Source organism: Oncorhynchus tshawytscha, linkage group LG16 (assembly GCF_018296145.1).
Source record: "Oncorhynchus tshawytscha isolate Ot180627B linkage group LG16, Otsh_v2.0, whole genome shotgun sequence".
NCBI classification, from domain to species: Eukaryota; Metazoa; Chordata; class Actinopteri; order Salmoniformes; family Salmonidae; genus Oncorhynchus; species Oncorhynchus tshawytscha.
The window spans coordinates 62,767,829-62,793,954 of record NC_056444.1 but is presented as its reverse complement, the minus strand read 5'-3'; the positions used below and the strand labels follow the sequence as shown (position 1 = coordinate 62,793,954).

The window sequence follows — 26,126 nt, the reverse complement described above, 5'->3', positions numbered from 1 at the left end:
GAAGCCTTAAGCTTGTTTACCGGTAGTCCCCGAGGCATAAAGGCCATTGCCTCTAATGCAGAGGGCCGACTGCCAGCTGAGGCTTTGCACAATGGCATGACAGGAAGTTTGTGCCAGGCTAAGGAAACCTAGAAGGGAGGTTAGTGCCAGGCTAAGGAAAGTTAGTGTTAGGCTACAGGAAGTTAACTCCAGGGTATGGGAAGTTAGCCTCAGGCTATGTCAACATACGGGTGTCATGCTGTCTGTCCATTCTCCATGGCCAGCCTGAAGCCTCTTAACGTTGTCTATGTCTTCCAGCACTCGCACCAGCTCGCCCACACCAAAAGTGTTCACCTACGGCAAGAAAGGGGAAGACAGCAAATTGTTAGCGATGTGATTCTATGCTAATCTGTCAGCATTAGCATCACATCGCTAACAAACGCTAACTTATAAGACCATGCTGTGAGCCTGTATTCATTTCCCACTGGTAGATGTAGACTACCTTGGTTAGGGCCCCTGGGTGGAAAGTCCAGCGGATGTTGTTGCTGTACTGGACTCGGACATCTCCCCGGTCAGTGATTCTGTGTACCATCCCGATTCTGCAGGTGTACTGTAAACACACAAATTTGCAGTCGCAGATTGTGGCCGGCCTTGACCTTATCATTTCGCTGGGTCCATTGATTTGAACATAAAAAGGTGCTTGTTGGTTTTGCTCTATTGCACACCAGAGACCAATCACGCCAACGACATTACATAAAGCTGGGTTCAAAGTTTCAAAATGGGGAATCGGTACTCAGAATTTGAAGTTATATTTGTCTAACATGGCACATGCAGTACATGCAGTGACAAAGTGGTAAACACTTCAAAGTAGTTCTACAACTGGAGAAAGCTTGGAATGAGGTCAGAATCTTGATAAAATTCTGTCAGAGAAATTCCACCATTTGAATAAGAAGGAGTTTAGTTCAGTACCTCTGACATTTTGGGGTTCCACCCTCCGTGGCCCTCCTGCATCTGTCTGAGGATGTCCACCTCCAGGAGACATTTCACCTTGTCCCCCTGGTTGAAGGTGTGGCCTTCTGCACTCTCCTGCCTCTGCAGTTCTGCGTGCTCACCTGTGTACGCACGAACCATAGATAAACACACAAACGCACATCGGAACATATGACAAAGATAGGCCAACTCTACACTGAGTGCCTTCATATTGATATACACGGAGTATAGAAAACATTAAGAACACCTGCTCTTTCCATGACAGTCTGACCAGGTGAAAGCTATGATCCCTTATTGATGTCACTTGTTAAATCCACTTCAAATCAGTGTAGATGAAGGGGCGGAGACCGGTGAAAGAAGGATTTTTAAGCCCTGAGATAATTGGGCATTGATTGTGTAGGTGTGCCATTTAGAGGGTGAATGGGCATGGTAGTAGGTGCCAGGCGCAACAGTGTGTCAAGAACTGCAATGCTGCTGGGTTTTACATGCTCAACAGTTTCCTGTGTGTAACAAGAAAGGTTCACTACACAAAGGACATCCAGCCAACTTAACACAACTGTGGGAAGCAACGGAGTCAACATGGGCCAGCATCCCTGGGGAACGCTTTCGACATCTTAGAGTCCATGTCCAGACAAATTAAGGCTGTTCTGAAAGCCAAAGGGCGGAGGTTGCAACTAAATATTAGGAAGGTGTTACTAATGTTTGATTTACTCAGTGTATAGCAGGGTTGTCAAACATGCCCAAATTAATTGTTTGGGGGGGACGATCTGAATCGACATTAAAATAACTAAAACCTAATCGAAACAGTGTAGAAATTATAATGGTACTACATTTATAAATCTCTTTACTCTGTCCAGCTTGCTAACAGTCATCAAAACGAAAGCTAGAAAGTCAAGAGTATTCAAAATTTCAATAGCGATGGATAAGACAATTTTTTTGCAAATTTTGACAACGAGGAAATAATACATTTTAAGTACGGCCTTCTGACCTCAGGAAGACCGAATGTAGCCCGTGGGGCAAAATTAGTTTGACACCCTTGATCTATAGGATACATACACTATTTTCAAGAATGACAAAAACAAGCATGTCTACACCCCCCCTAGTTTCATACCGAGCTTTGGTAGGTGGTCTTTGTAGTAGAAGCCTCCCTGGACGTCAGACACGTATTTGAGGTCTACCTTGCCCTTGTGACCCATTCGGTAGACATTGGTGGTACCATTGGACCAGGTGACACTGGCCACACTGCGACCGGACTCTGTGTCCCAGCCACGGATGTCCACCACCTTCCCAACCTTACCCTCTCCTCCTGCACACGCACACATGGTGTAGAATTGTGGGAGGAGAGAAAGAGTGAAGAGAGCAAGATTTAAAAAATAGGCTTAGTGGGGAAAAATGTGGAATGATGAGAAGAGAAATAGTTAGGGTGAATATATGAAACACAATCATTTTATTTTGTGTAGTTCGATTCCGTGCACAGGCCACTTCAAAAGACACAATTTTTAAACAGGAAATGGTGCCCATCAATGTTTCACAGCCAAATGTTCAACCCATTTCTGGGAACACACAGCACACAGACCATACTCTGCTAAAGGAATCTTGTCAATTCTAGACTTAGCTAATTCAACACATCACATACTGAAAACAAGAAACAACAAGTGGGGATCGTGACTCCAAATTGGTGCTCTGGATGCTGAGAAAGGTTCAAAGACCAATCAGATAGTGCCTTCAGGAAGTATTCACAACCCTCAACTTTTTCCACACCTGAATTGAAAATTGATTGACATGTTTTGTCACTGGCCTACACACAATACCCCATAATGTCAAAGTGGAATCATGTTTTTCGAATGTTTTACAAATTTATTAAAAATGAAAAGCTGAAATGTCTTGAGTCAATAAGTATTCAACCCCTTTCTTATGCCAAGCCTAAATAAATTCAGGAGTAAAAATGTGCTTAACAGGTAACATAATACGTTTCATGGACCAACTGTGCAATAGTGTATAAACTCTTAAAATGTAACGGCAAAATGTAGATTTCCACCTAAATAGACATACCCAAAAGTAACTGCTATTCATGTGTAATTACATGATATGACTCTCAAAATCTTGGTATATTTGGAAAGAAGATATCTGGGAGATTATGGGGAAATTATCAGAAGATAGGAGTTCCGTAGTTCAGAATACACAAGATCAAGCACACACAAAATAATTGTTTTTTTAAATTTTGAAAGTCATCTTTCATTGAAAAGCTATAAGTGAATTACTGATGCCCAGAGCTAGAAACACATTAGATGGCTTCCACAACATGTGAACAATATCAGGAAAAAAATGGGATTGATAGACCTAACAACTAGAAATGGGCAGATTTTAGTAAGCGGTGTCAGGTGTGCTCACGGGACGCTTCCAAGTGTTTAGCCTAGGCATATCCAATGTATCCAATGTATTGGTCCCACACACAAATTAACTGTTTACAAAAACAATATAAAAGCTACAGATATACATTAAAAAAAATTGTAAAAAAGGTCTTATCAAACACAAACTTGGTTACACACGTGTCCTTCACTAAAAAAACGTGCAAAACTGGAAATCAGCTGAACAATTTACAAAATGGCATTCGTGTTACATCCCAGGTGTAGATGATTAGATTTCACTTTCACCATAGCTTGCTCATGTCGTGATAGTCTTTGAAGCAGTCCCTCTCTGCCAGGAAACAAAAAGAGAATTAGCATTTTGGATAGAAGATCTGGTATTTCCCCCTTTCTTCCCCCCTGTGTTTTGTGCAATGCTTGCAGTTCTTCCTTTTGTCTTTTGGCATGTATGTTGGATAGTGGCGCTCACCTTGAGTGGGGGGTCTTGTAATGGTTGTGAGGTTGCTTTGGGCCCCAAATTCAGCCATTTCCAACACCAGCTGCTCTCGGAAGGCCAACTGGGTGAGAGGTGTTTGACCTTTTGCTTTGGCCATCTGCTTGCAGAGAATGAAAGCATTTACTGGAGCAATGTCCACAAAGCGTTAAAAAAAGTCTCATACTACTTCCTGGTCTTGTGGAGTACCAGATAGGTCAACACCCCCCATTCTGGCATTGTAGTCCTTCACAGAAACAGGAATGGGGACATCATTCCTTTTTCACCCTCCTTGAGACCTGGTTGTTACTGAATGCCTTATGCTGTGTGTTGAGCAAGGTTACTTCCCTAGTGAAAAAGTAGCTTGTTAGTCCTGATCCAACGTATGGTCCCCCTCTCCACTGTCTTTGTCATGTCGTTTACCTTGGTCTTGGGGAAACCAATTATGTTAGGACGAATGGTGCCACAAGCACTTTCTTTTTCAAGAGGTCTATGAAAAGTGGATGTAGAACCGTCACATGGGGTGATTGGCATAGCAGCGGGGGGTGAAGACCTTGACCGGCAGGGGAGCTTACTGGGGAGGGGTGGCTCTCAAACGTCATCATCATATTGATGAAAGACACACAGAATTACAGTTGATTAAATTGACAAAACGACATTACTGTATAGTAAAAACACCAAGCCTAAACTTTCTGTTCAGTGACTCACATAGGTGTGAAATACGCACACACACAATGCAAACAGTAACACCTTCGAGACAAAGGCACTGGTAAGAACCACAAATAAACAATGGCCATGAGAGTTTAGTGGCCTCTAAAATTACAAGGATGAAACTTATAACAGCAAACTGTGGAATTATATAACATTGAAATGACTTGTTACATAGGCCTATGTAACCTAAATCCAAAGCACAAAAAGCAGACTTGTAAAAAATGAAATACATAGTAAATTAGCTATATAAAGTGATGAAAAGAATTTACTTACAAATCTAAAAAAGTGGATCCAATCCTTCGAAAAAGCAATCTTTGTCAGCCGAGTCAAAATCCTTGTTGTCCAAATGGCTCCCCTGATCAGAGTCCAACCAGCATTTTATTCAAATCTTCTATGTCAGTATACTTATTCATAGCTGCCTTCTTTTTAACTTCCTGTTTGATATTCTTAGTTTTTAAATCCAAAACAACACGTTACGGAGTACCACTCTCCATATTTTCAAGCATAGGGGAGACTGCATTATGTTATGGGTATGCTTGTAATCATTAAAGACAGAGGAGTTTTTCAGGTAAAAAAAAGAAACATAATGGAGCACATGTAAAATCAGTCTGCTTTTCACCAGACACTGGGAGATTAATTCACCTTTCAGCAAGACAATAACTTAAAACACAAGGCCAAATCTACACTGGAGTTGCTTACCAAGAAGACCGTGAATGTTCCAGAGTGGCCGAGTTACAGTTTTGACTTAAATATACTTGAAATCTTCGTCTAGCAACGATCAACAAGCAATTTGACAGAGCTTGAAGAATTTTGAAAACAATAAATGGTAAACTGTTGCACAATTCTCATGTGAAAAGCGCTTAGAGACTTACCCACAAAGACTCTTTTTTAATCACTGCCAAAGGTGATTTTACAAAGTATAAACTCAGGGGTGAATACTTATGTAAATTAGATATGTGTATTTAATGGGTCTATACATTTCCTAACATTTCAAAAACACGTTTTCAAGGTGTATGAATACTTTCTGAAGGCACTGTAATCTGAACAGACAGTGAACATTGGCCATCTTTCAACAAGGTTTGGCCAATCATCCCTTTGATTCTGGTAAGAAGTGCAAAAAATTATAATAAACAGAACACAAAACAATGCACAAGTACAGGCTGGGGCTAGCACCACTCACATTCTCAGACTACAGTAACCAAACACGAGAGAAAGTACAATAAAATACATTGATTTACTAACCACCACGATACGTTTCTACTTTACTACTTACTGACAGTCTTCAAGTTCAAATGTCATCAAATACTACGTTCAGTTTCCACCACAAAGCGAGAGCCTGGCATTGTATAGTTTAGGTTATGCAGGTTACATCAAGGATAACAAAATCAAGGATTACACAGCCTGCCAGGTAACAACAGGATAGGACTCATGGAAAGTGACAGGCTCTCTGCTGACCATGCCAAGAATATCCCTATGCACTTACCACACTCTGATTAAAGACTGATGATGACTGACTTAGACCCCAGGGGTTAACTTTCAAAGACACCAAAAGGACATTTTGACTCATTCGCCAGTGCTTTATAGCACAGAAAAGACAGTGTCATTCCCGGTTCTGACCCCACATGAGGTAATAGAAAGAGCTAATGATAGATTTTTCCATCCCTAAAGGCAATGATATTTAATGGTTTTGAAATGGAAAGAAACAGGGGCAATCAAACTTCCCACAGATGTAACTATTTGCAGAATCTCCATTTGTATGGCAAATCTGTTTCTTCACTAATGATTTGCCATTAAGAGCCAAATTATCTTGACTCTTGAAAACCACATCCCAAAACATTAAATAACCCCAAAGACCATTCATGTGACTTCTTTGTATATTCCGCTACACTAGAGGGGAAACAGTACGAAAGGGAAAATAAAACTTGCTCATATGAACACAGCTCTTTAAGAAACATCTGTTAAACACACTCAATGAGATACTTGTGGGTTGGGGGAAAATCCTGAAGCACAAACACACCAGTTCAAACTCTCACATTGTAGGTAATAAGATTCCATCGTCTCTAAGGTTATGGGGTCAGAGTGAAACAGATTGAACAACAACGCTGCCACACTGGTAAAAAAAAGAAGGCCCTGGTCGGTATGGATGGATTGCTCTGCTCACTCACTCACCGTCTTGGTTTCCCCAGTCCCAGTCGGGTCCGCGTACCACTTTCACCCCCTGGAATATTCCTTTGAGGATGATCCGTGGAAGATTCTGCCTTGGGGCCAAGCACACTCTGTGAAAGGTAAAAAGTACAAACCACATTCTCCATAAAGCAGTATGGCAGGAAAACAGCATTATGACTTGTTATATAACATAGAGTGTATGCAGAATGTTCTGTCCAAATGACATTGCCCAATTTTGGAACCGAAAACCACTGACCGACAGATGCTTGTTCCAAATGCATCGCTTATCGGCCACCAGAAAAACACAAGCTAAAACGTATAGCTGTCTGGACTACATTAAAATCCACTAAGTGCCACAGGCAAACAGGCCACATTTAACACTCTCTGGCTTAAAGACACACTACAGTAGGTCACACACACTAGCCAGAAAGTCAGAGAGGGCCATAAGATACAACAACGTTCAGGCTGTTACTGAGAACACTTGAATCAGTAAGGGTGGTGGGGAGATAAAGGGAGGTTTTATGTGGTGGGTGCTTGCCAAGGTCGAGATGGCGTACATGGGCTCGATTGCCCGTCTAAATTAAAGATCTTTGTTTTTGACAGGTCGTTCAGCATCACTAAGGGCTGAGAGGCGTCTTAAATTGAAAACTCATGCTGCGAAACCATTAACCTCTCAGAGGACAATCTCATGTCAACAATACAACCAAGCGGAATATGGTTGGCAAATACCAGAACTTGTTTGACAGGATCAGGCAGGCATTTACACAAAATTCTTAAGAAATCAGAAGGGGAGGGTGTGTGTGTGGGGGGTCTAAAAAGACATACCTTATGGTAAAGATTTGGTCAGATCTCAAAGGGGCAAAGGAACTGCCTATTCCCATACTTTCTCAGCAAGGTCAGCATCCAGGTTTCATTCTGCCATGCAGCTTGGCGAGAGACACGCAACTTGAATCCACTATAATCAAAGTAAAACAACCATCAACTGGGCATTCTTCCACTGGGATAAAGAGAGGCTTTGCTACTCCTACGCATTGCTCCCCATTCGGCTGCACACGGGCGTCAAAGTCCAACACAAACGCGTACATTTACGAAGCTAGTCATGGTTATCTTCCGAATGCATCGGGTCAACTTGTGAGGCACTGGGGCCTTATAGAAAAAGAAGCCTGTGGCACCTTTGCTTCTTGGTGGCTTACTGCAGACTGACAGTAAATCCTGGTGTGGGCCGTATGGCCGGAGTTGGGACAGTGGGGAGGTGAGGTGGCGTGTGTCTAAAAGCAGAGCTTTGAGGCCTAATCCCAAGACAGCAGGGCAATCAGGAAGCAGGCCGTCAGAGAGCACAGCTAAGAGTGTGTGTGTTCCAAGAATACACCCGCATCACCAAGGAGACACAACATATGGCCCTTGACATGATAATCCATCCCCGTAAATAAAAATCATACACCTCCTGTTAATTTGGTGAAATCCGATGTTCTATCAGTGAGTAAAATATATACATCTTTTCACCACAATTCAACTTCTAAGTGGTCAGTCTGTGAAATCAGGAAAACGTGTTGGAACTTATACCTACAGTGCCTTCGGAAACTATTCAGACCCCTTGACTATTTTAACATTGTTACGCGATTAAATTTGTTTCCTCCAAAGAGTTCCATCTTGGTTTCATTAGACCAGAGAATCTTGTTTTTCATGTTCTGAGAGTCTTTAGGTGCCTTCTGGCAAACTCCAAGTGGGCTGTCATATGCCTTTTACAGAAGAGTGGCTTCTGTCTGGCCACTCTACCATAAAGGCCTGATTGGTGTGGTGTTGCAGAGATGGTTGTCCTTTTGAAAGATTATCCCATCTCTACAGAGGAACTCTGATAGACTGACCATTCTTGGTAAACTCCCTGACCAAGGCCCTTCTTCCCCGATTGCTCAATTTGGCCGGGAAGCCATCTCTAGGAAGAGTCTTGGTGGTTACAAACTTCTTCCACTTAAGAATGAGCGAGGCCACCGTGTTCTTGGGGACTTTCAATGCTGCAGAAATGTTTTTGTACCCTTCCCCTGATCTGTGCCGACACAATCCTCTCGGAGCTCTACGGACAACTCTTTTGACCTCATGGCTTGATTTTTGCTCTGACTTGCACTGTCAACTGTGGGACCTTATATAGACAAGTGTGTGCCTTTCCAAATCATGTCCAATCAATTGAATTTATCACAGTTGGACTCCAGTCAAGTTGTAGAAACATCAAGGATGATCAATGGAAACAGGATGCACCAGAGCTCAATTTCAAGTCTCATAGCAAAGGGTCTGAATATTTCTGTAAATAAGGCATCTGTTTTTTATTTTAATATATTTGCAAAAAATGTTGAACATTTTAGAATAAGGCTGTAACGTAACAAAATCTGGAAAAATTCAAGGGGTCTGAATACTTTCCGAAGGCACTGTATAAGGTCCTGAACAAGCATTTCACTTCATCTGCTAACCATGTGTATGTGACCAATAAAATTTGATTTGAACAATGAAGATAGGGGATAACACAATATCACATTAAAACAATTACCTGCACTCCAGATCACCTAATCAGCCAATGAGCATACTTGTCTAGAACACATCCAATCCATTTATATCGTCATGACAAAACATATATTGCCCTCAGATGCACTCAATCTAAACAGTGTACCAAATTATTCAACTCAGTTTTTCCTTCAAGTACAATCAAGTACAATGCGCCCTGTGTGTCTGTGGAAAAGGGATGTTGTTGCCATGGTAACATTTGCACTTTGCACACAGACGAATTGCAGGCAGGTTCAACATGGTGAGATTGTAGACTCCTAAATTAATAGTGCAGTTTGTTTAGGTTACTTTACAGCTAGCTAGCTACTTCACATGCTTACTTTGGTATTATTGTGTGTAGCTACTAGTCAGTCAGAGAGACCATTGCATTGTGGGTTTTGGAGTCGACTTGAGCTGCAACAGATTTACACAACAATTTTCACATTGCTATCAAGCTAGTTATAACGGGGAAAAATGCAACATTTGTTCCAAAAAATATTGCTTTCTTTAAAACCCTATAAACCATAGGAATTTGTGTTTTTTCCCCTCGGGAGACTGAAAAGATTTGGCATGGGTCCTCAGATTCTCAAAAGGTTTTACAACTGCACCATCGAGAGCATCCTGACGGGTTGCATCGCTGCCTGGTATGGCAACTGCTCGGCCTCCGACCGCAAGGCACTACAGAGGGTAGTGCGTACGGCCCAGTACATCACCGGGGCCAAGCTTCCTGCCATCCAGGACCTCTATACAAGGCGGTGTCAGAGGAAGGCCCTGAAAATTGTCAAAGACTCCAGCCACCCTAGTCATAGACTGATCTCTCTGCTACCACACAGCAAGCGCTACCGGAGCATCAAGTCTAGGTCCAAGAGGCTTCTAAACAGCTTCTATCCCCAAGCCATAAGACTCCTAAACAGCTAATCAAATGGCTACCCAGACTATTTGCATTGCCTGAATTAAACAATGCTGGTTTATACTGCAGGACGTCCTGAGTTGGTAGATTAGGATGGATAATGTTAATGGGCTGCTTTCACCAATATGGTTCAGCCAAATTATAAACACCACTTTATGGGATTTATGGGTCCAGATACCACTGGACAAAATATGTAGGGGGGGACGACACTATCCAAAACAGATTTAGTAGAGATTAAATGTCTAATCCTGCCTGACCAACTGTCTCTCTGCCCACATGATAAGCCAGAACAGGGTTAGGGACATTAAATGTTGACCATAATGTGAAATTTTGAATGTGCTTAAAATCGCTTGTTACACCAAGTGCCAACTGCTGACAATTACCCATGTCTAAATCACTTATGATTTGATTACATTGTCCGGAAGGGGAGTGAGACAAACTAATAGCAGCATTGTCTTCTCTTCACTAGCAGTTGAAACTCAAAAAGATTGAAAAACAACCTAGCTTATGAACAATCTAAATGGCAAAGAAATACATCAACACCTGTTGATGACACACTCCGCCCCCAAACAGTGAGCTAGCCTACCGAAGGGAACTCGTACAATGTTCGCAATAGCACAAGCTAAAGGAACGTGCTTATTTCCAGTGTGTGAGTAAGTGTGATCCCAAATTCTGATCAGTATAGCCCGTCATTGTGTTTCTTGTGTATCCCCACCAGTTGCTGTCGGAGGACACAGACTCTACGCCGAAAACTTCAGAACTCAATAACTCAGATACCTGTGTCAACACCTGCTACCAACTAGCTAGCTACAGTAGCTAGGCTGCAATGGAGCCCGCTTTGCCTGGAATTACTAACGAACGTTTCCAGGGCTGTAGAAACTGTTTATTATGCTCTTGTCCGGGACAATTTTGACAATCCGGAGTTCCAATAGAGCAATTGTTTGCTAGAGGAAGATTACAGGAATGAGGCGGCTATGCTTCGCAAACAAAGCTCAATTCTGCGTGAATTTGTGGGGAAAATGCAAATTGTAACTCTTAACTCATATGGCTGGATGCTGCTCGGGCCTGATGGATGTTTCCCAGCCTCGTCATCTATCCCTATCCGAATGGCCTGTGCTACCTTGAACTTGCCTGCCAAGGAAATCGTCTCCATCTGCTTCTTCTTCTCCATCCTGTAGTGAAGTAGATGGAGAACAGCAACAAAAGTTTTCCAATCAGTGATGGTCCCATGTCACAAGTCGTGGAAATCAAAAGGTACCAGCATGATGCTAAGCGGACGGAATTGACTGCGAGAGGTTTGAAGCAGATTAACATAAGGAATAACTTTGCTGCATTGGTGACTGATCTACCTGCACCTTCATCGCTGGGATTGCTTGTGTCTGTGACGGCGGTGCTGACTCCAACTACGCTGACTGCAGCAGTGGCTTCGTTGTCGAGATCGGCTTCTTTCCCTCTCTCTGGATCTGACGGAGCATGGCCTGCTGTGGGAGGTCTGGAACTAACACTGTGAGCAGAGGGTATACGCTATAATGCTTCTCGTGGGCCCGTGAAAGACTCAAAGAATTGTGACAGGTGGGAATGGCCGGATTTTGCCATTCCCTTCTCCGGCAGTTGTATAGGGCAGTTCACTGGTGAGAAATGTCTCAGTCCCTGGAGCAAAAGACTTGCTGCTGTCCTGTGCATCAATCAGCGGCTCCCAAACATTTTAAACCAGCATCAGGAAATTGAGTCTATCATAATTAATGTGGGTTTTAATTACATTATGAAGGGCAGCTCAGAACAGCTGAAGATGGATTTTAAAGAACTGATTTGGTCACAACTTGACACCAACAAACAACCCATACTTCAGCAGACCTTTAGCCCTCCATAACTGGCTATGAGGCTATTGGAGCTCTGTGGGTGTCAACTTTTATTGACACCTGGAAACAAAGCTTACAGTGGGGCAAAAAAAGTATTTAGTCAGCCACCAATTGTGCAAGTTCTCCCACTTAAAAAGATGAGGCCTGTAATTTTCATCATAGGTACACTTCAACTATGACAGACAAAATGAGGGGGAATAAAATCCAGAAAAATCACATTGTAGGATTTTTTATGAATTTATTCGCAAATTATGGTGGAAAAATAAGTGTCTACCTCTGCTAAACTTCACAGTAAAGCAATAAAAACAATCAAGCATCCCATAAAAGTGCTAAATATAGCCCACGTTAACATATTTAGCTTAAGAAACAAGGTTAATGAAATCAATAATTTGCTAGTAACAGATGACATTCGTATTCTGATCATCTCTAAAACTCACTTAGATAATACATTTGATGATACAGTGGTAGCAATACATGGTTACATCTGTTGCTGCCAAGTCATGATTTCCCTGGGGGTTAGCCTTGCAATGACCAAGTGGTGAGATACATAGCCCTCTATACTTAAATGTTTCAGATACATTCCGATAGGTGTCTGCATCACATACAGCATCTTCTATTGACATTATCTTCTATTGTTTGTCCTCACGTGTCTGTTTTTCAGCATAAAGTACTCTGTAGCCACTTAGTAGTGTGGACACCAGGTGAGACCACACACACAATAACAGTATCTCTTCTTCACTTCATCCCTCCCCCCCTTCTCTCTAGGTTATATCAGCTGTTTTTGTGAACCCCTCCTGCATCTGAACTGGCTGACACAGAGGGCACAGCAGGATCATAGGTGAGATGTCACTTGGTTGGGTCAACAGGAAGTATTATTAAAGATATGCTTTAAATTGAAATACAGACAAGAGATGTAGTAGTCCCAGAGTTAATGACAATATGTCAGTTTTGCATTTCACCTCCTGATTTAACCTGTTTGGGATAGGGGGCAGTATTTTCACGTTGGGATGAAAAGTGTGCCCAGAGTAATCTGCCTGCTACTCAGGCCCAGAAACTAATATATGCATAATATTAGTAGATTTGAAAACACTCTGAAGTTTCTAAAACTGTTTGAATGATGTCTGAGTATAACAGAACTCATATGGCAGTTGAAAACATGAGAAAAATCCAACCAGGAAGTGGGAAATCTGAGGTTTGTAGTTTTTCAAGTCATTGCCTTTCAAATATACAGTGTAAATGGGGTCATATTGCACTTCCTAAAGCTTCCACTACAAGTCAAGTCTTTTGAACCTTGTTTGAGGTTTCTACTATGAAGGGGGAGTGAATAAGAGCGGTTTGAACCAGGTGTCTGGGAGAATGCCTTGAGCTAAGTCACGCGTGTGGCTGAGTGAGCTGCGTTCCTTTTCATTTCTAAAAGACAAAGGAATTGTCTGGTTGGAATATTATTGAAGATTGTGAGCTGCGTTCCTTTTCATTTCTAAAAGACAAAGGAATTGTCTGGTTGGAATATTATTGAAGATTTATGATAAAAACATTCTAAAGATTGATTCAATACATCGTTTGACATGTTTCTACGAACTGTAATACAACTGTTTTGACTTTTCGTCTGGACTTGCCCTCGCCTTGTGAATTTCAATTGGTGAACTAAACGCGCTAACAAAAAGGAGCTATTTGGACATAAAGATGAACTTTATCGAACAAAACAAACATTTATTGTGGAACTGGGATTCCTGGGAGTGCATTCTGATGAAGATCAAAGGTAAGTCAACATTTATAACGCCATTTCTGACTTTTACTGATCCACAACATGGCGGGTATCTGTGTGGCTTGTTTTTGTGGCTTAGCGCTGTACTCAGATTATTGCATGGAAGGTTTTTTGAAATCTGACACAGCGGTTGCATTAAGGAGAAGTATATCTTTAATTCTATGCACAACACTTGTATCTTTTATCAAAGTTTATGATTAGTATATCTTTAAATTGATGTGGCTCTCGGCAAATTCGCCGGATGTTTTCGAGACACAACATTACTGAACATAACGCACCAATGTAAACTGAGATTTTTGGATATAAATATGAACTTTATCGAACAAAACATACATATATTGTGTAACATGAAGTCCTATGAGTGCCATCAGATGAAGATCATCAAAAGGTTAGTGATTCATTTTCTCCATTTCTGCTTTTTGTGACTCCTCTCTTTGGCTGAAAAATGGCTGTATGTTTTTCTGTGACTAGGCGCTGACCTAACAAAATCGTATGGTGTGCTTTCACTGTAAAGCCTGTTTGAAATCAGACACGATGGCTAGATAAACAAGAAGTTAAGCTTTAATTTGGTGTATTGCACTTGTGAATGTATGAAAGTTAAATATTTCTAAAAAATATTTTTGAATTTCGCGCTCTGCCATTTCAGCGGATGTTGAAATTTTAAGGTGACCGACCAGGTTAGAATACATTTTAAATAAGGCTTAATAATGCGCTCTCGTCTGCAGGTATGTTTAGATGTGAGAGAGGAAGCCAGTCCCATCATCGCCACCTCACCCGCTCTTAAGATATCCTTCGGGCCAACTGGGGGCCCAAGGCTGGTTAGAAGACACCACAATTGTGATGAACTGAGAGAATATTAGGGTAGCACTGTAATTCATGAATCATATGCTGTCTGCCGTTGTTCTTACCTCTTTCCCTTTCAGTGTTCTACACCTCTCCCCCCACCTAATTTTATAATGCACACTATACGTGCATCGAAGTACACTTGTACACATAATGTTACAATTATCATAATTATAATACATTTATAACACCTGAATAATTAACTTCTTTCAATAAAGCGTTTCACATTCTCCACTGGTTGAAATTAAGTATCTAATTGAAATACTATCCTGTGTCCTCAGATTAATGCAGATGAAGGGAGTTAGATATACAGAAAAAAAGTATGCATATATGAATTACAAATCAATCATGTTTCTAGTCTATTGCATAGCTACAATGTGTAATCATTGATGTCCCAGGAGCAGTAAACACTGTTTAAGTGTATAATTTAATACATACATGTGTAACAGTACAGCTTCCGTCCCTCCCCTCACCCCAACCTGGGCTTGAACCAGGGACCCTCTGCACACATCAACAACTGACACCCACAAAGCCTCGTTACCCATCACTCCACAAAAGCCGCGGCCCTTGCAGAGCAAGGGGAACCACTACTTCAAGGTCTCAGAGCAAGTGACGTCACCGATTGAAACGCTATTAGCGCACACCACCGCTAACTAGCTAGCCATTTCACATCGGTTACACTCACCTCCCTTTTGACCTCCTCCTTTTCCGCAGCAACCAGTGATCCGGGTCAACAGCATCAATGTAACAGTATAACTCTATGTCCGTCCCCTCGCCCATACCTGGGCGCGAACCAGGGACCCTCTGCACACAGACAACAGTCACCCACGAAGCATCGTTACCCATCGCTCCACAAAAGCCGCAGCCCTTGCAGAGCAAGGGGAACCACTATTTCAAGGCCTCAGAGCAAGTGACGTTACCGATTGAAACGCTATTAGCGCGCACCACCGCTAACTAGCTAGCCATTTCACATCAGTTACACATGCAGACACAGCATCATTCAAAAAATTGAGTTTGATATGACTGAAAAATAATGTCTCAGAGATTCAAATATGAACCGCAACTTTATTTGCCAAGGAAGATTACATGATCAGTGAATATAGTCAATGTACAGGCTACAATGTGGGAATCTTATGCATGGTAATAACTACAGTACATGTGTATATAAGACTTGCACCCTTGGCACAATAAAGTTACTATATTGTACTCTATCCATATGTAACAGTATAGCTTCCATTCCTCTCCTTGCCCCTACCTGGGCTCGAACCAGGGACCCTCTGCACACATCGACAACAGCCACCCTTGAAGCATCGTTACCCATCGCTCCTAAAAAGCTGCGGCTTTTGCAGAGCAAGGGGAACAACTACTTCAAGGTCTCAGAGCGAGTGACGTCACCGATTGAAACGCTAATTGCGCACACCCAACTAACTAGCTAGCCATTTTACACCGGTTACACATAGGCTTCATTAATGCCATTCAGTCTTGAAGTTGATACAACAACTATGATAGCCGAGGTCCATATATTGGTATGAATATTAGTTCAGAACCTAACGTTTTAGGGTCCATACACAGACCGGCTACATCCTGTAGCTAGCTACACATCCATAGGCATACAGTTTAATTTGCAGTAAATGCTTTAGCTAGCTAGATTCTTTACATCCACAGTTTCACAAGATGACAGCCTGGTTTGCTGGTTCTCAGGAGTCCCTAAAACATTAAACATGAATTACAAATTCATTCTCCTAACACTACCTAATGTTACCTAGTCAGATAACTTGCTAAATAGCGATTTTCGTAAATTAACTTTGACAAAAAAAATATGCACAAACATTTGTCTCTACATTAAGTAACATATTCCTCTCGATTGTACATTTTTTGCTTGACTCGTTATGATGTTATAACAACATACATCTGGTTCCACCGTAATGTTTTGTCAGTTATCTTTGTTGAAGGACGCCACAAGGCAAGGGTGGCTCGCGTCAAAATTCGTCATTTGAACCACTCAATATGATGGGTCATATAAAAACCGTGGGACCCAAATGCATAATGAGTGCTCCAACTCCCCCTTGTGGTGGTCTGGAGCAATGACGCTGTGACGCCGGGTACCTCTAAGTTCTGCGGTGCAAGCTCGCAACTTTTAAAGGAGAAACCACTGTATAGACCACCAAGTGGTAATGGTCAGTATCCAGATAACATGTATGAAATGCTTGATAATGTATTAACAGGGAGGAATATTTTCTGGGTCATTTAAATATTGACTGGCTTGCATCAGGCTGTCCACGCAAGAGAAAGCTTCCAACTATAACAACTACCTGCAACCTGGCTCAGGTTATCAGTTAACTTACTAGGGTAGTTACAAACAACACCGGAGTAAAAATCATCAACATGTATTGATCACATCTTTACTAATGCTGCAGAAATTGACTATTTGTTGGTCTGTGGTGTGTAATGAAAAGCAACCAAATTCAGCACTTTATGAAATTGCTTATTCCAGTTACTAATAAGCATGCACCCATTGAGAAAATTACTGTAAAAAATGTTAAATCCCCATGGATTGATGAGGAATTGACAAATTGTATGGTTGAGAGGGATGGAAAATAAGTCTGGCTGTAAGTGATTGGCAAATGTACTGCACATTGAGAAATCATGTCTAATTTTTTTTTTAAACAAATCATGAAATCATGACTAAACTGAATAAAAATGAGAAGAAACTACACTATAAAAGAATGATTGTAAAAAGGTTTAGAGCACCTTAAATGAAATTTTGGGCAAAAAGATGCCGCATTCATCACAAAACCCACTGATATTGCCAACTACTTTAATTATTTTTTTCATTGGCAAGATTAGAAAACTTATGGATGACATGTCAGCAACAAATGCTGACACTACACATCCAATTATATTTGACCAAATGATGAAAGACAAGCATTGTAAATTTGAATTCCGTAAAGTGAGTGTGGAAGAGGTGAAAAGTATTGTTGACCATCAACAATGAGAAGCCACCAGGGTCTGACAACTTGGATGGAAAATTACTGAGGATAATAGCAGACAATATTGCCACTCCTATTTGCACCATCTTAAATTTACGCATACTAGAAAGTGTGTGCCCTCAGGCCTGGAGGGAAGCAAAAGTCATTAATCTACCTAAGAACAGTAAAGCCCCTTTTATTGGCTCAGTTAGCCAACCAATCTGCCTGTTACCAACCCTTAAACTTTTTGGAAAAAATGGTGTTTGACCAGATACAATGCTATTTTACAATATTTATTTTAAATTTTAACTTTATTTAACTAGGCAAGTCAGTTAAGAACAAATTCTTATTTTCAATGACAGCCTAGGAACAGTGGGTTAACTGCCTGTTCATCTGTTGTGAATGTAAAGTTTTTAATTGTATAACGTTCTTAATTTTGATGGACCCCAGGAAGCGTAAGCAGCTAATGGGGATCCATAATAAATACAAATACAGTGATAGTGGCAAGAGACTGAGAAAGAGAGGGAAGACGTGGCTGAAACTTGACCAGTAGGAAGTGAAGAGGTCAGATGGTGCTGAATCGCCAGATATGCAGGATAAGGATTAAACTGAGTCTACTTGACAGGGCCTTTGCATTTGTGAGTGTAAGTGTGTGGGAGTATGCGTGTTTGCAGGAGCCGATTAGCCAACCAGGAAGTTGTTGTTGCGTTTCCACCACCCTTCAGTAAACATATGGACACACATATGTTGTGCAGCGCATCATCAACACGCCATAACCTACACACATATTCCATGATGATATACACCACTTACCATGAACATAGTCGACATAACAAATCATGTCATTGTAATTATTTGACTTAGCTACAATAGAGTCTCACAGTGGTGTCATAATACCCATAAACCTAGCGGTCAAACAGGTAAATTGATCCAATTGTTTTTCCCACTATTCATTTTTCCCACAGGGGGTTTAGAAACACTTCTAAACGCTGAATGCTGTGTTTCGTGTAGGCTTACCCTGGTGTGACGTTTTCATAACCATGTAAATCTCTCTCGGACAAGGTGACTTATGTCAATATAGTCGGCTCAGGTAGCTTAGCGATTAAGAGCGTTGGGCCAGTATCCGAAAAGTTGCTGGTTTGAATCCCCAGGGCGACTAGTTGGGGGGTTGGGGGGGAGGGGGGGCTTGAGCGAGGCACTTAACCCTAACTGCTCCTGTAAGTAGCTCTGCTAAATGACTCAGATTCAAAAACGCTAATTAGAATCAAAGTAGACATCATGAAAGCTCCTGCACGTCATCTCTAGATGACACATTTGTTAACAGAAAACTAACCAATTCAGAAATTACTAAAATTAGCTAACAGAGTTCATCCAGAGATTTTTTTTACCTTTTTCTTGATTCGCTAGTCTCATCCAGATCCTCATGGCATTTGTAGTTCTTTATGATAGCCACATTAGCAGATGATTTGGATTTTTTTTTTTTAAACGGTTATCAAAAATGTCACGCCAGGGTAAGCCCACACAAAACGCAGCCCTTATGTTAAGTGTTTCTAAAATCCCCTATGGGAAAAATGTATGGTTGAAAAACTATTGGAACCATTTCCTTGTTTGACTGCTACGTTTTATGGGTGTTATGACTCCTACTGTGGTACACTTTTTTACATAAACCATGTGACACAGCCTCCACACACACAATTTGAGAATATCCAGAGAACCATAAAGTGAGCACACACACATGTAAATGAACATCCTGTAATGGAAACACATGGATAATCACAGCACAGCCCCTGACACCTCACTTCCCTAAATCTGTACTCACACTACTAATTACCTCACAACAAACTTCTATGGGGAGGAAGGTGAGAATGCTAACATGTTAATCCCATTAAGTGGGCTAATTAAAATATAGCAAAACTCTGGCACTGCAGGTCCTGTCATACTCAATAAAGAAAAAACAACCCTATGCCAGTGTGTGTGTGTCTGTGTCTAGCTCTATGCTTTAAAGCCCTTTGCCACCTGCTCGGCTATCCTCCCCCCTCTGACATGAAATGAATCCCATTAGCCGTGCGGCTGAGCCAAGGTCCACTCCCTCCATCACACATGACTATCAGAATAAAGCAGGGCCGTTCTCATCACGGAAGCCAGCCAACGTCTCCGCTCCCCCCCAATATCGGTTTGGGACAGACTGAATGCCTACTTGTTCTTAAGATGAGCCGGGTCTTATGAGACGTGCAGCATACAGTAGAGCTTTGGATGAAATTTGGGTCACTGAGGACTTGAAATATAAAGGGTCTCTCTTGTGTTTTGCATCATGAACAACAAGCATGAAGAAGAACGGGGGTAGTGTGCATGACTTTCATATGATGTTTTTCCCCCGATTGCTTCAGTGCTGGGTCTTGGAGCAGCAACACTCCATGCTTTGTTGAATTTATCTTCACTGTAGGGCTGGACGATATACAGTGCGCCTTCCAAAAGTATTCATCCCCTTTGGTGTTTTTCCTATTTTGTTGCATTACAACATATCATTTTAATTGATTTTTATTTGGATTTCATGTAATGGGCATACACAAAATAGTCCAAATTGGTGAAGTGAAAAATATATAATTAAAAAAAAAAAAAAAAAAGAAAAGCGGTGCATGCATATGTATTCACCCCTTTGCTATGAAGCCCCTAAATACAATCTGGTGCAATCAATTACCTTCAGAAGTCACATAATTAGTTAAAGTCCACCTGTGTGCAATCTAAGTGTCACATGATCTCAGTATACATACTCCTGTTTTGAAAGGCCCCAGAGTCTGCAACATGACCAAGCAAGGGGCACCACCAAGCAAGTGTCACCATGAAGACCAAGGAGCTCGCCAAACAGGTCAGGTACAAAGTTGTGGAGAAGTACAGATCAGGGTTGGGTTATAAAAAAATATCAGAAACTTTGAACATCCCACAGAGCACCATTAAATCCATTATTTAAAAAATGGAAAGAATGTGGCACCACAACAAACCTGCCAAGAGAGGGCCACCTACAAAAACTCACAGACCAGGCAAGGAGGGCATTAATCAGATAGGCAACAAAGAGACCAAAGATAATCCTGAATGAGCTGCAAAGCTCCACAGCGGAGATTGGAGTATCTGTCCACAGGACAACTTTAAGCCTCTCCTTTGCACCCCATTATTTTTATTTCTACTTTGCACATTCTTCCATTGCAAAACTACCATTCCAGTGTTTTACTTGCTATATTGTATTTACTTTGCCACCATGGCCTTTTTTGCCTTTACCTCCCTTCTCACCTCATTTGCTCACATTGTATATAGACTTGTTTATACTGTATTATTGACTGTGTTTGTTTTACTCCATGTGTAACTCTGTGTCGTTGTATCTGTCGAACTGCTTTGCTTTATCTTGGCCAGGTCGCAATTGTAAATGAGAACTTGTTCTCAACTTGCCTACCTGGTTAAATAAAGGTAAAATAAATAAATTAATAAAATAAAAGCCGTACACTCCACAGAGCTGGGCTTTACAAAAGAGTGGCCAGAAAAAAGCCATTGCGTATAGAAAAAAATAGCCAAAGGCATGTGGGAGACTCCCCAAGAAGGTAATCTGGTCAGATGAGACTCAAATGTATCTTTTTGGCCATCAAGGAAAATGCTATGTCTGGCGCAAACCCAACACCTCTCATCACCCCTAGAACCCCATCAGTGCCACCACAGTGAAGCATGGTGGTGGCAGCATCATGCTGTGGGGATGTTTTTTCAGTGGCAGGGACTGGGAAACTGGTTAGAATTGAAGGAATGATGGATGGTGCTAAATACAGGGAAATTCTTGAGGGAAACCTGTATCAGTCTTCCAGAGATTTGAGACTGGGACAGAGGTTCACCTTCCAGCAGGACAATGACCCTAAGCATACTGCTAAAGCAACACTAGAGTGGTTTAAGGGGACACATTTAAATGTCTTGGAATGGCCTAGTCAAAGCCTAGACCTCAAACCAATTGAGAATCTGTGGTATGACTTAAAGATTGCTGTACACTAGCGAAACCCATCCAACAGGAAGGAGCTGGAGCAGTTTGCCTTGACGAATGGGGAAAAATCCCAGTGGCTAAAAGGTGGCACTACAAAGTATTGACTTTGAGGGGGAGGGAATAGTTATGCACGCTCAAATTTACAATTGTTTTGTGTTATTTCTTGTTTATTTCACAATAGAAAATATTTTGCATCTTCAGAAATCAAATGATACAAACCAACAAAAAAAAAAGATACTTTAATTCCAGGTTGTAAGGCAACAAAATAGGAAAAATGCCAAGGGGGTGGTGAATACTTTCGCAAGCCACTATAGCCCAAAAATCAACATTTCACAGTATACCTCTACACTTTTTAAATGTATTTTTCTAAATAAGCTTTGTTGTACAATTAAAGATCAAATGCACTGCATTTCAGACAGTCAGCAATAATAAAAATTAATTCAGGGCTTGTGAAATTATACCTTGGCTAAATATAAGCCTCCCACAACTATAAGACTCACTAATAATTTCTTTATTTTATGAAAATAGTTTAACGTGCTTTTTCAGAAAAATTACTGATCTGGCTTTCAAGTCTATGAAAACTCCCTTTTTGTTACACATTTAATGACTTCCGGAAAAAAACTAGTCGCCTAATTCCAAACAGGGGATTCATTTTCAGGATGGAAAAACACTTTAGGTATAAACTTAAATGACTAAAACAAGATATAAAGTATGTAGAAAAGATAATGGACCTATATATTTTTTGATAATATAATCTTTGAGAACTAACAAATCACCAAAATAAAAGCTAGACAGTAAGGGAGAATTGAAAAGTCCAAAAACAATTCATTTAGCTGCATTCCTTTTGTTATTATGTTTGAGCAAAATAACACAGCATTGTCCATGGAAAAATGCATAGATTTGCAGGAAACTAGCTTTAAAACCGCCATATTCTCTCTCCACTGTATGGCTAAATGCATAGAATAGCAGGAAATTTGCTTTAAAACTGAAAACATTTCTCTCATCAATGTGCAGCGGTACAAGGAATTTGAGGTAGATAATGTATGTACATGAAGGCAGGGTATAGTGACTACTCGTCAGGATAGATCAAATCAAACTTTATTTGTCACTTGCGCCGAATACAACAAGTATTCAAGAAGAGCGCAGTTCAAGAAGAGTTTAGAAAATATTTAGCAAATAAACTAAAGTAACACAATAACGAGGCTATTTACAGGGGGTACCGGTACCGAGTAAGTGTGCGGGGGTACAGGTTAGTTGAGGTAATTTGTACATATAGATAGGCGTGAAGTGACTATGCATAGATAACAGCAAGTAGCATACAAAACAAATGGGAGAAGAAAATGTAAATAGTCCGGTAGCCATTTGATTAATTGTTCAGCAGTCTTATGGCTTGGGGGTAGAAGCTGTTAAGGACCCTTTTGCTTTTAGACTTGACGCTCCGGTACCGCTTGCTGTGCGGTAGCAGAGAAAACAGTCTGACTCTGGTTAACTTGAGTCTCTGACAATATTATGGGCTTTCCTCTGGCACCACCTTTTATATAGGTCCTGGATGGCAGAAAGCTTGGCCTCAGTGATGTACTGGGCTGTACACTCTAACCTCTATAGCGCCTTACGGTCAGATGCTGAGCAGTTGCCTTACCAGGCGGAGATGCAACCAGTCAGGATGCTCTCGCTGGTGCAGCAATAGAACTTTGAGGCTCTGGGGACCCCTGCCAAATCGTTTCAGTCTCCTGAAGGGGGAAAGGTTTTGTCGTGTCCTACTCACAACAATAATAAGTGTAAAAAAAGAACAGAGTGTATAAGAGTGTGAGTGTGCGTGTGTGTAATGTGTATGTACATTCGGAAAGTATTCAGACCCCTACCCATTTTCCACATTTTGTTACGTTACAGCCTTATTCTTAAATGATTCAAATATTTTTTTCCCCTCAATCTACACACAATACCCCATAATGACAAAGTGAAAAAAGGTTTGTAGAAAAAAATAATAATAATAAATATTTAGACCCCTTGCTATGAGACTCGAAATTGAGCTCAGGTGCATCCTGTTTCCATTGGTAATCCTTGAGATATTTGTACAACTTAGAGTCCCCCTGTGGTAAATTCAATTGATTGGACATGATTTTAAAAAGGTCCCACAGTTGACAGAGCATATCAGAACAAAAACCAAACCCTGAGGTCGAAGGAATTATCACTAGAGTTCCGAGACATGATTGTGTCAAGGCACAGATCTGGGGAAGGGTACCAAAACATTTCTGCAGCATTGAAGGTCCCCAAGAACAGTGGCTTCCATCATTCTTGGAATGGAAGAAGTTTGGAACCACCAAAAGAAACTCTTCCTAGAGCTGGCCACCCGGCCAAACTGAGCAATCGGGAAAGAAGGGCCTTGGTCAGGGAGGTGACCAAGAACCCCGATGGTCACTCTGACAGAGCTCTAGAGTTCCTCTGTGGAGATGGGAGAAGGACACCATCTCTGCAGCACTCCACCAATCAGGCTTTTATGGTATCTCAGTAAAAGGCACGACAGCCTGCTTGAAGTTTCACAAAAGGCAACTAAAGGACTATCAGACCATGAGAAACAAGATTCTCAGGTCTGATGAAGATTGAACTCTTTGGCCTGAATACCAAGCGTCACGTCTGGAGGAAACCTGGTACCATCCCTATAGTGAAGCATGATGGTGGCAGCATCATGCTGTGGGGATGTTTCTCAGTGGCAGGGACTGGGAGACTAGTCAGGATCGAGGGAAAGATGAACAGAGAAAAGTACAGAGAGAACCTTGATGAAAACCTGCTCCAGAGTGCTCAGGACCTCAAACTGGAGAGGAGGTTCACCTTCCAACAGGACAACGACAGTAAGCACACAGCCAAGACAACGCAGGAGTGGCTTTTGGACAAGTCTCTGAATGTCCTTGAGTGGCCCAGCCAGAGCCCGACTTGAACCCGAGGTAACATCTCTGGACAGACCTGAAAATAGCTGTGCAGCGACGCTCTCCATCCAACCTGACAGAGCTTGAGAAGATCTGCAGAGAAGAAATCATAGAAACTCCCCAAATACAGGTGTGCCAAGCTTGTAGCATCATACCCAAGAAGACTTGAGGCTGTCATCGCTGCCAAAGGTGCTTCAAGAAAGTACAGAGAAAAGGGTCTGAATACTTATGTAAATTATTATTTAATTTAAAAAAATATATATATAATTATACATTTGCAAAAATGTCAAAAAACCTGTTTCTATTTGTCATTATAGGGTATTGTGTGTAGATTGATGAGGAGGGAAAAAAATTAAATAGATTTTAGATTAAGGCTGTAACGTATCAAAATGTGGAAAAAGTCAAGGGGTCTGAATACTTTCCGAATGCACTGTATGTGTGTGGGTTTATAGTTCGGGTATCAATAATTTACTATTTAGCAGTCTGGCTATTTAGCAGTCTTATTATGGCTTGGGGATAGAAGTTGTCTCGGAGCCTGTTGGTCAGATGGTAGCAGAGTGAACAGTCTATGGCTTGGGTGGCTGGAGTCTTTGGCAATTTTTCAGGCCTTCTTCTGACACCGCCCGATAGAGTTCCTGGATGGCAGGGACCTCTGCCCAAGTGATGTACTGGACTGTTCGCACCACCATCCATAGCGCTTTTCAGTAAAGAGGGGTGCATTTACCATACCAAACAGGCGGTGATGCAGCCAGTCACGATGATATCGATGGTGCAGCTGAATAACTTGAGGATCCGAGGGCCCATGCCAAATCTTTTCAGCTTACTGAGGGGAAAAGGCACTGCCTTGCCCTCTTCACAACTGTGCAGGTGTGTGTGGACCATGGTAAGTCGTTAGTGATGTGGATGCCAAGGAACTTGAAGCACTTCATAATTACAGATGTGATTGCTAGAGGGTGTTAGTCATTTAGGCAGATTAACTTGGAGCTCTTGGGAACAGGAACAATGGTTGTCAGCTTGAAACATAAAATGAGATTACAGACTGGGACAAGGATAGATTGAAAATGTCGTTGTAGACACTTGCAAGCTGGTTTGCGCATGCTTTGAGAACGCACCCCGGTATTGCGTCTGGCCTGGCGGCCTTGTGATTGTTAACCTGTTTAAATGGCTCTCACGTCGGCCACGGAGAACAAGCTCACATAGCCATCATGAAAAACCTGTTTACACGCAAGCCAATTTATATTCCTTCTAAGCAGGCATAAAAGGCATTTAGCTCATTTGGGAGTTCTGCATCACTGGGCAACTTCTGCCCTTTGTAATCCGTTATCGTCTGCAAGCCCTGCCCCATACGACGAGTGTCAGAGCCGGTGTAATAGGATTCTACCTGTCCACTTGCATGTTTGATGTCTCGAAGGTCATAGTGGGCATCTTATATGCTTGTACTCCTCAATGCAATCGAATGAATCCAGGAACATATCCTCGTCTGTACTAGCAAAACATTCTTGTAGCCTCATGCCTGCTTCATCCGACCACTTCCATATTGAGTACACTGGTACTTCCTGTTTGAGCTTTTGTTTGAAAACAGGAGAATAGGTTCATGGTTAGATTTGCAGAAGGGAGAACAAGGG

General features: G+C 41.5%; 1 protein-coding gene and 1 long non-coding RNA gene across 5 annotated transcripts in view; both read right to left on the bottom strand.

Annotated features, from left to right (window-relative positions):
- LOC112232564 (E3 ubiquitin-protein ligase MIB2) overlaps nucleotides 1-26,126 on the bottom strand; it is an 84,606-nt gene that overhangs the window by 29,747 nt on the left and 28,733 nt on the right. For 3 of the 4 annotated variants that reach the window (XM_024399618.2, XM_024399619.2, XM_024399617.1), the window contains exons 4-8: nucleotides 6,688-6,794; nucleotides 2,081-2,275; nucleotides 949-1,091; nucleotides 482-589; nucleotides 229-333 (exon numbers count right to left, since the gene is read on the bottom strand). In XM_024399618.2, coding sequence (XP_024255386.1) covers nucleotides 229-333; nucleotides 482-589; nucleotides 949-1,091; nucleotides 2,081-2,275; nucleotides 6,688-6,794 — 658 coding nt within the window. Of the gene's footprint in view, nucleotides 1-228; nucleotides 334-481; nucleotides 590-948; nucleotides 1,092-2,080; nucleotides 2,276-6,687; nucleotides 6,795-7,509; nucleotides 7,866-26,126 lie in introns of those variants that run through there. The other variant, XM_024399620.2, reaches the window with a different exon arrangement.
- Nucleotides 2,388-6,681, bottom strand: LOC121839628. Its single transcript, XR_006079087.1, has 2 exons — nucleotides 3,805-6,681; nucleotides 2,388-3,666 (listed from the first exon to the last, which is right to left on the bottom strand). It is a non-coding gene; the product is annotated as an uncharacterized LOC121839628 (long non-coding RNA).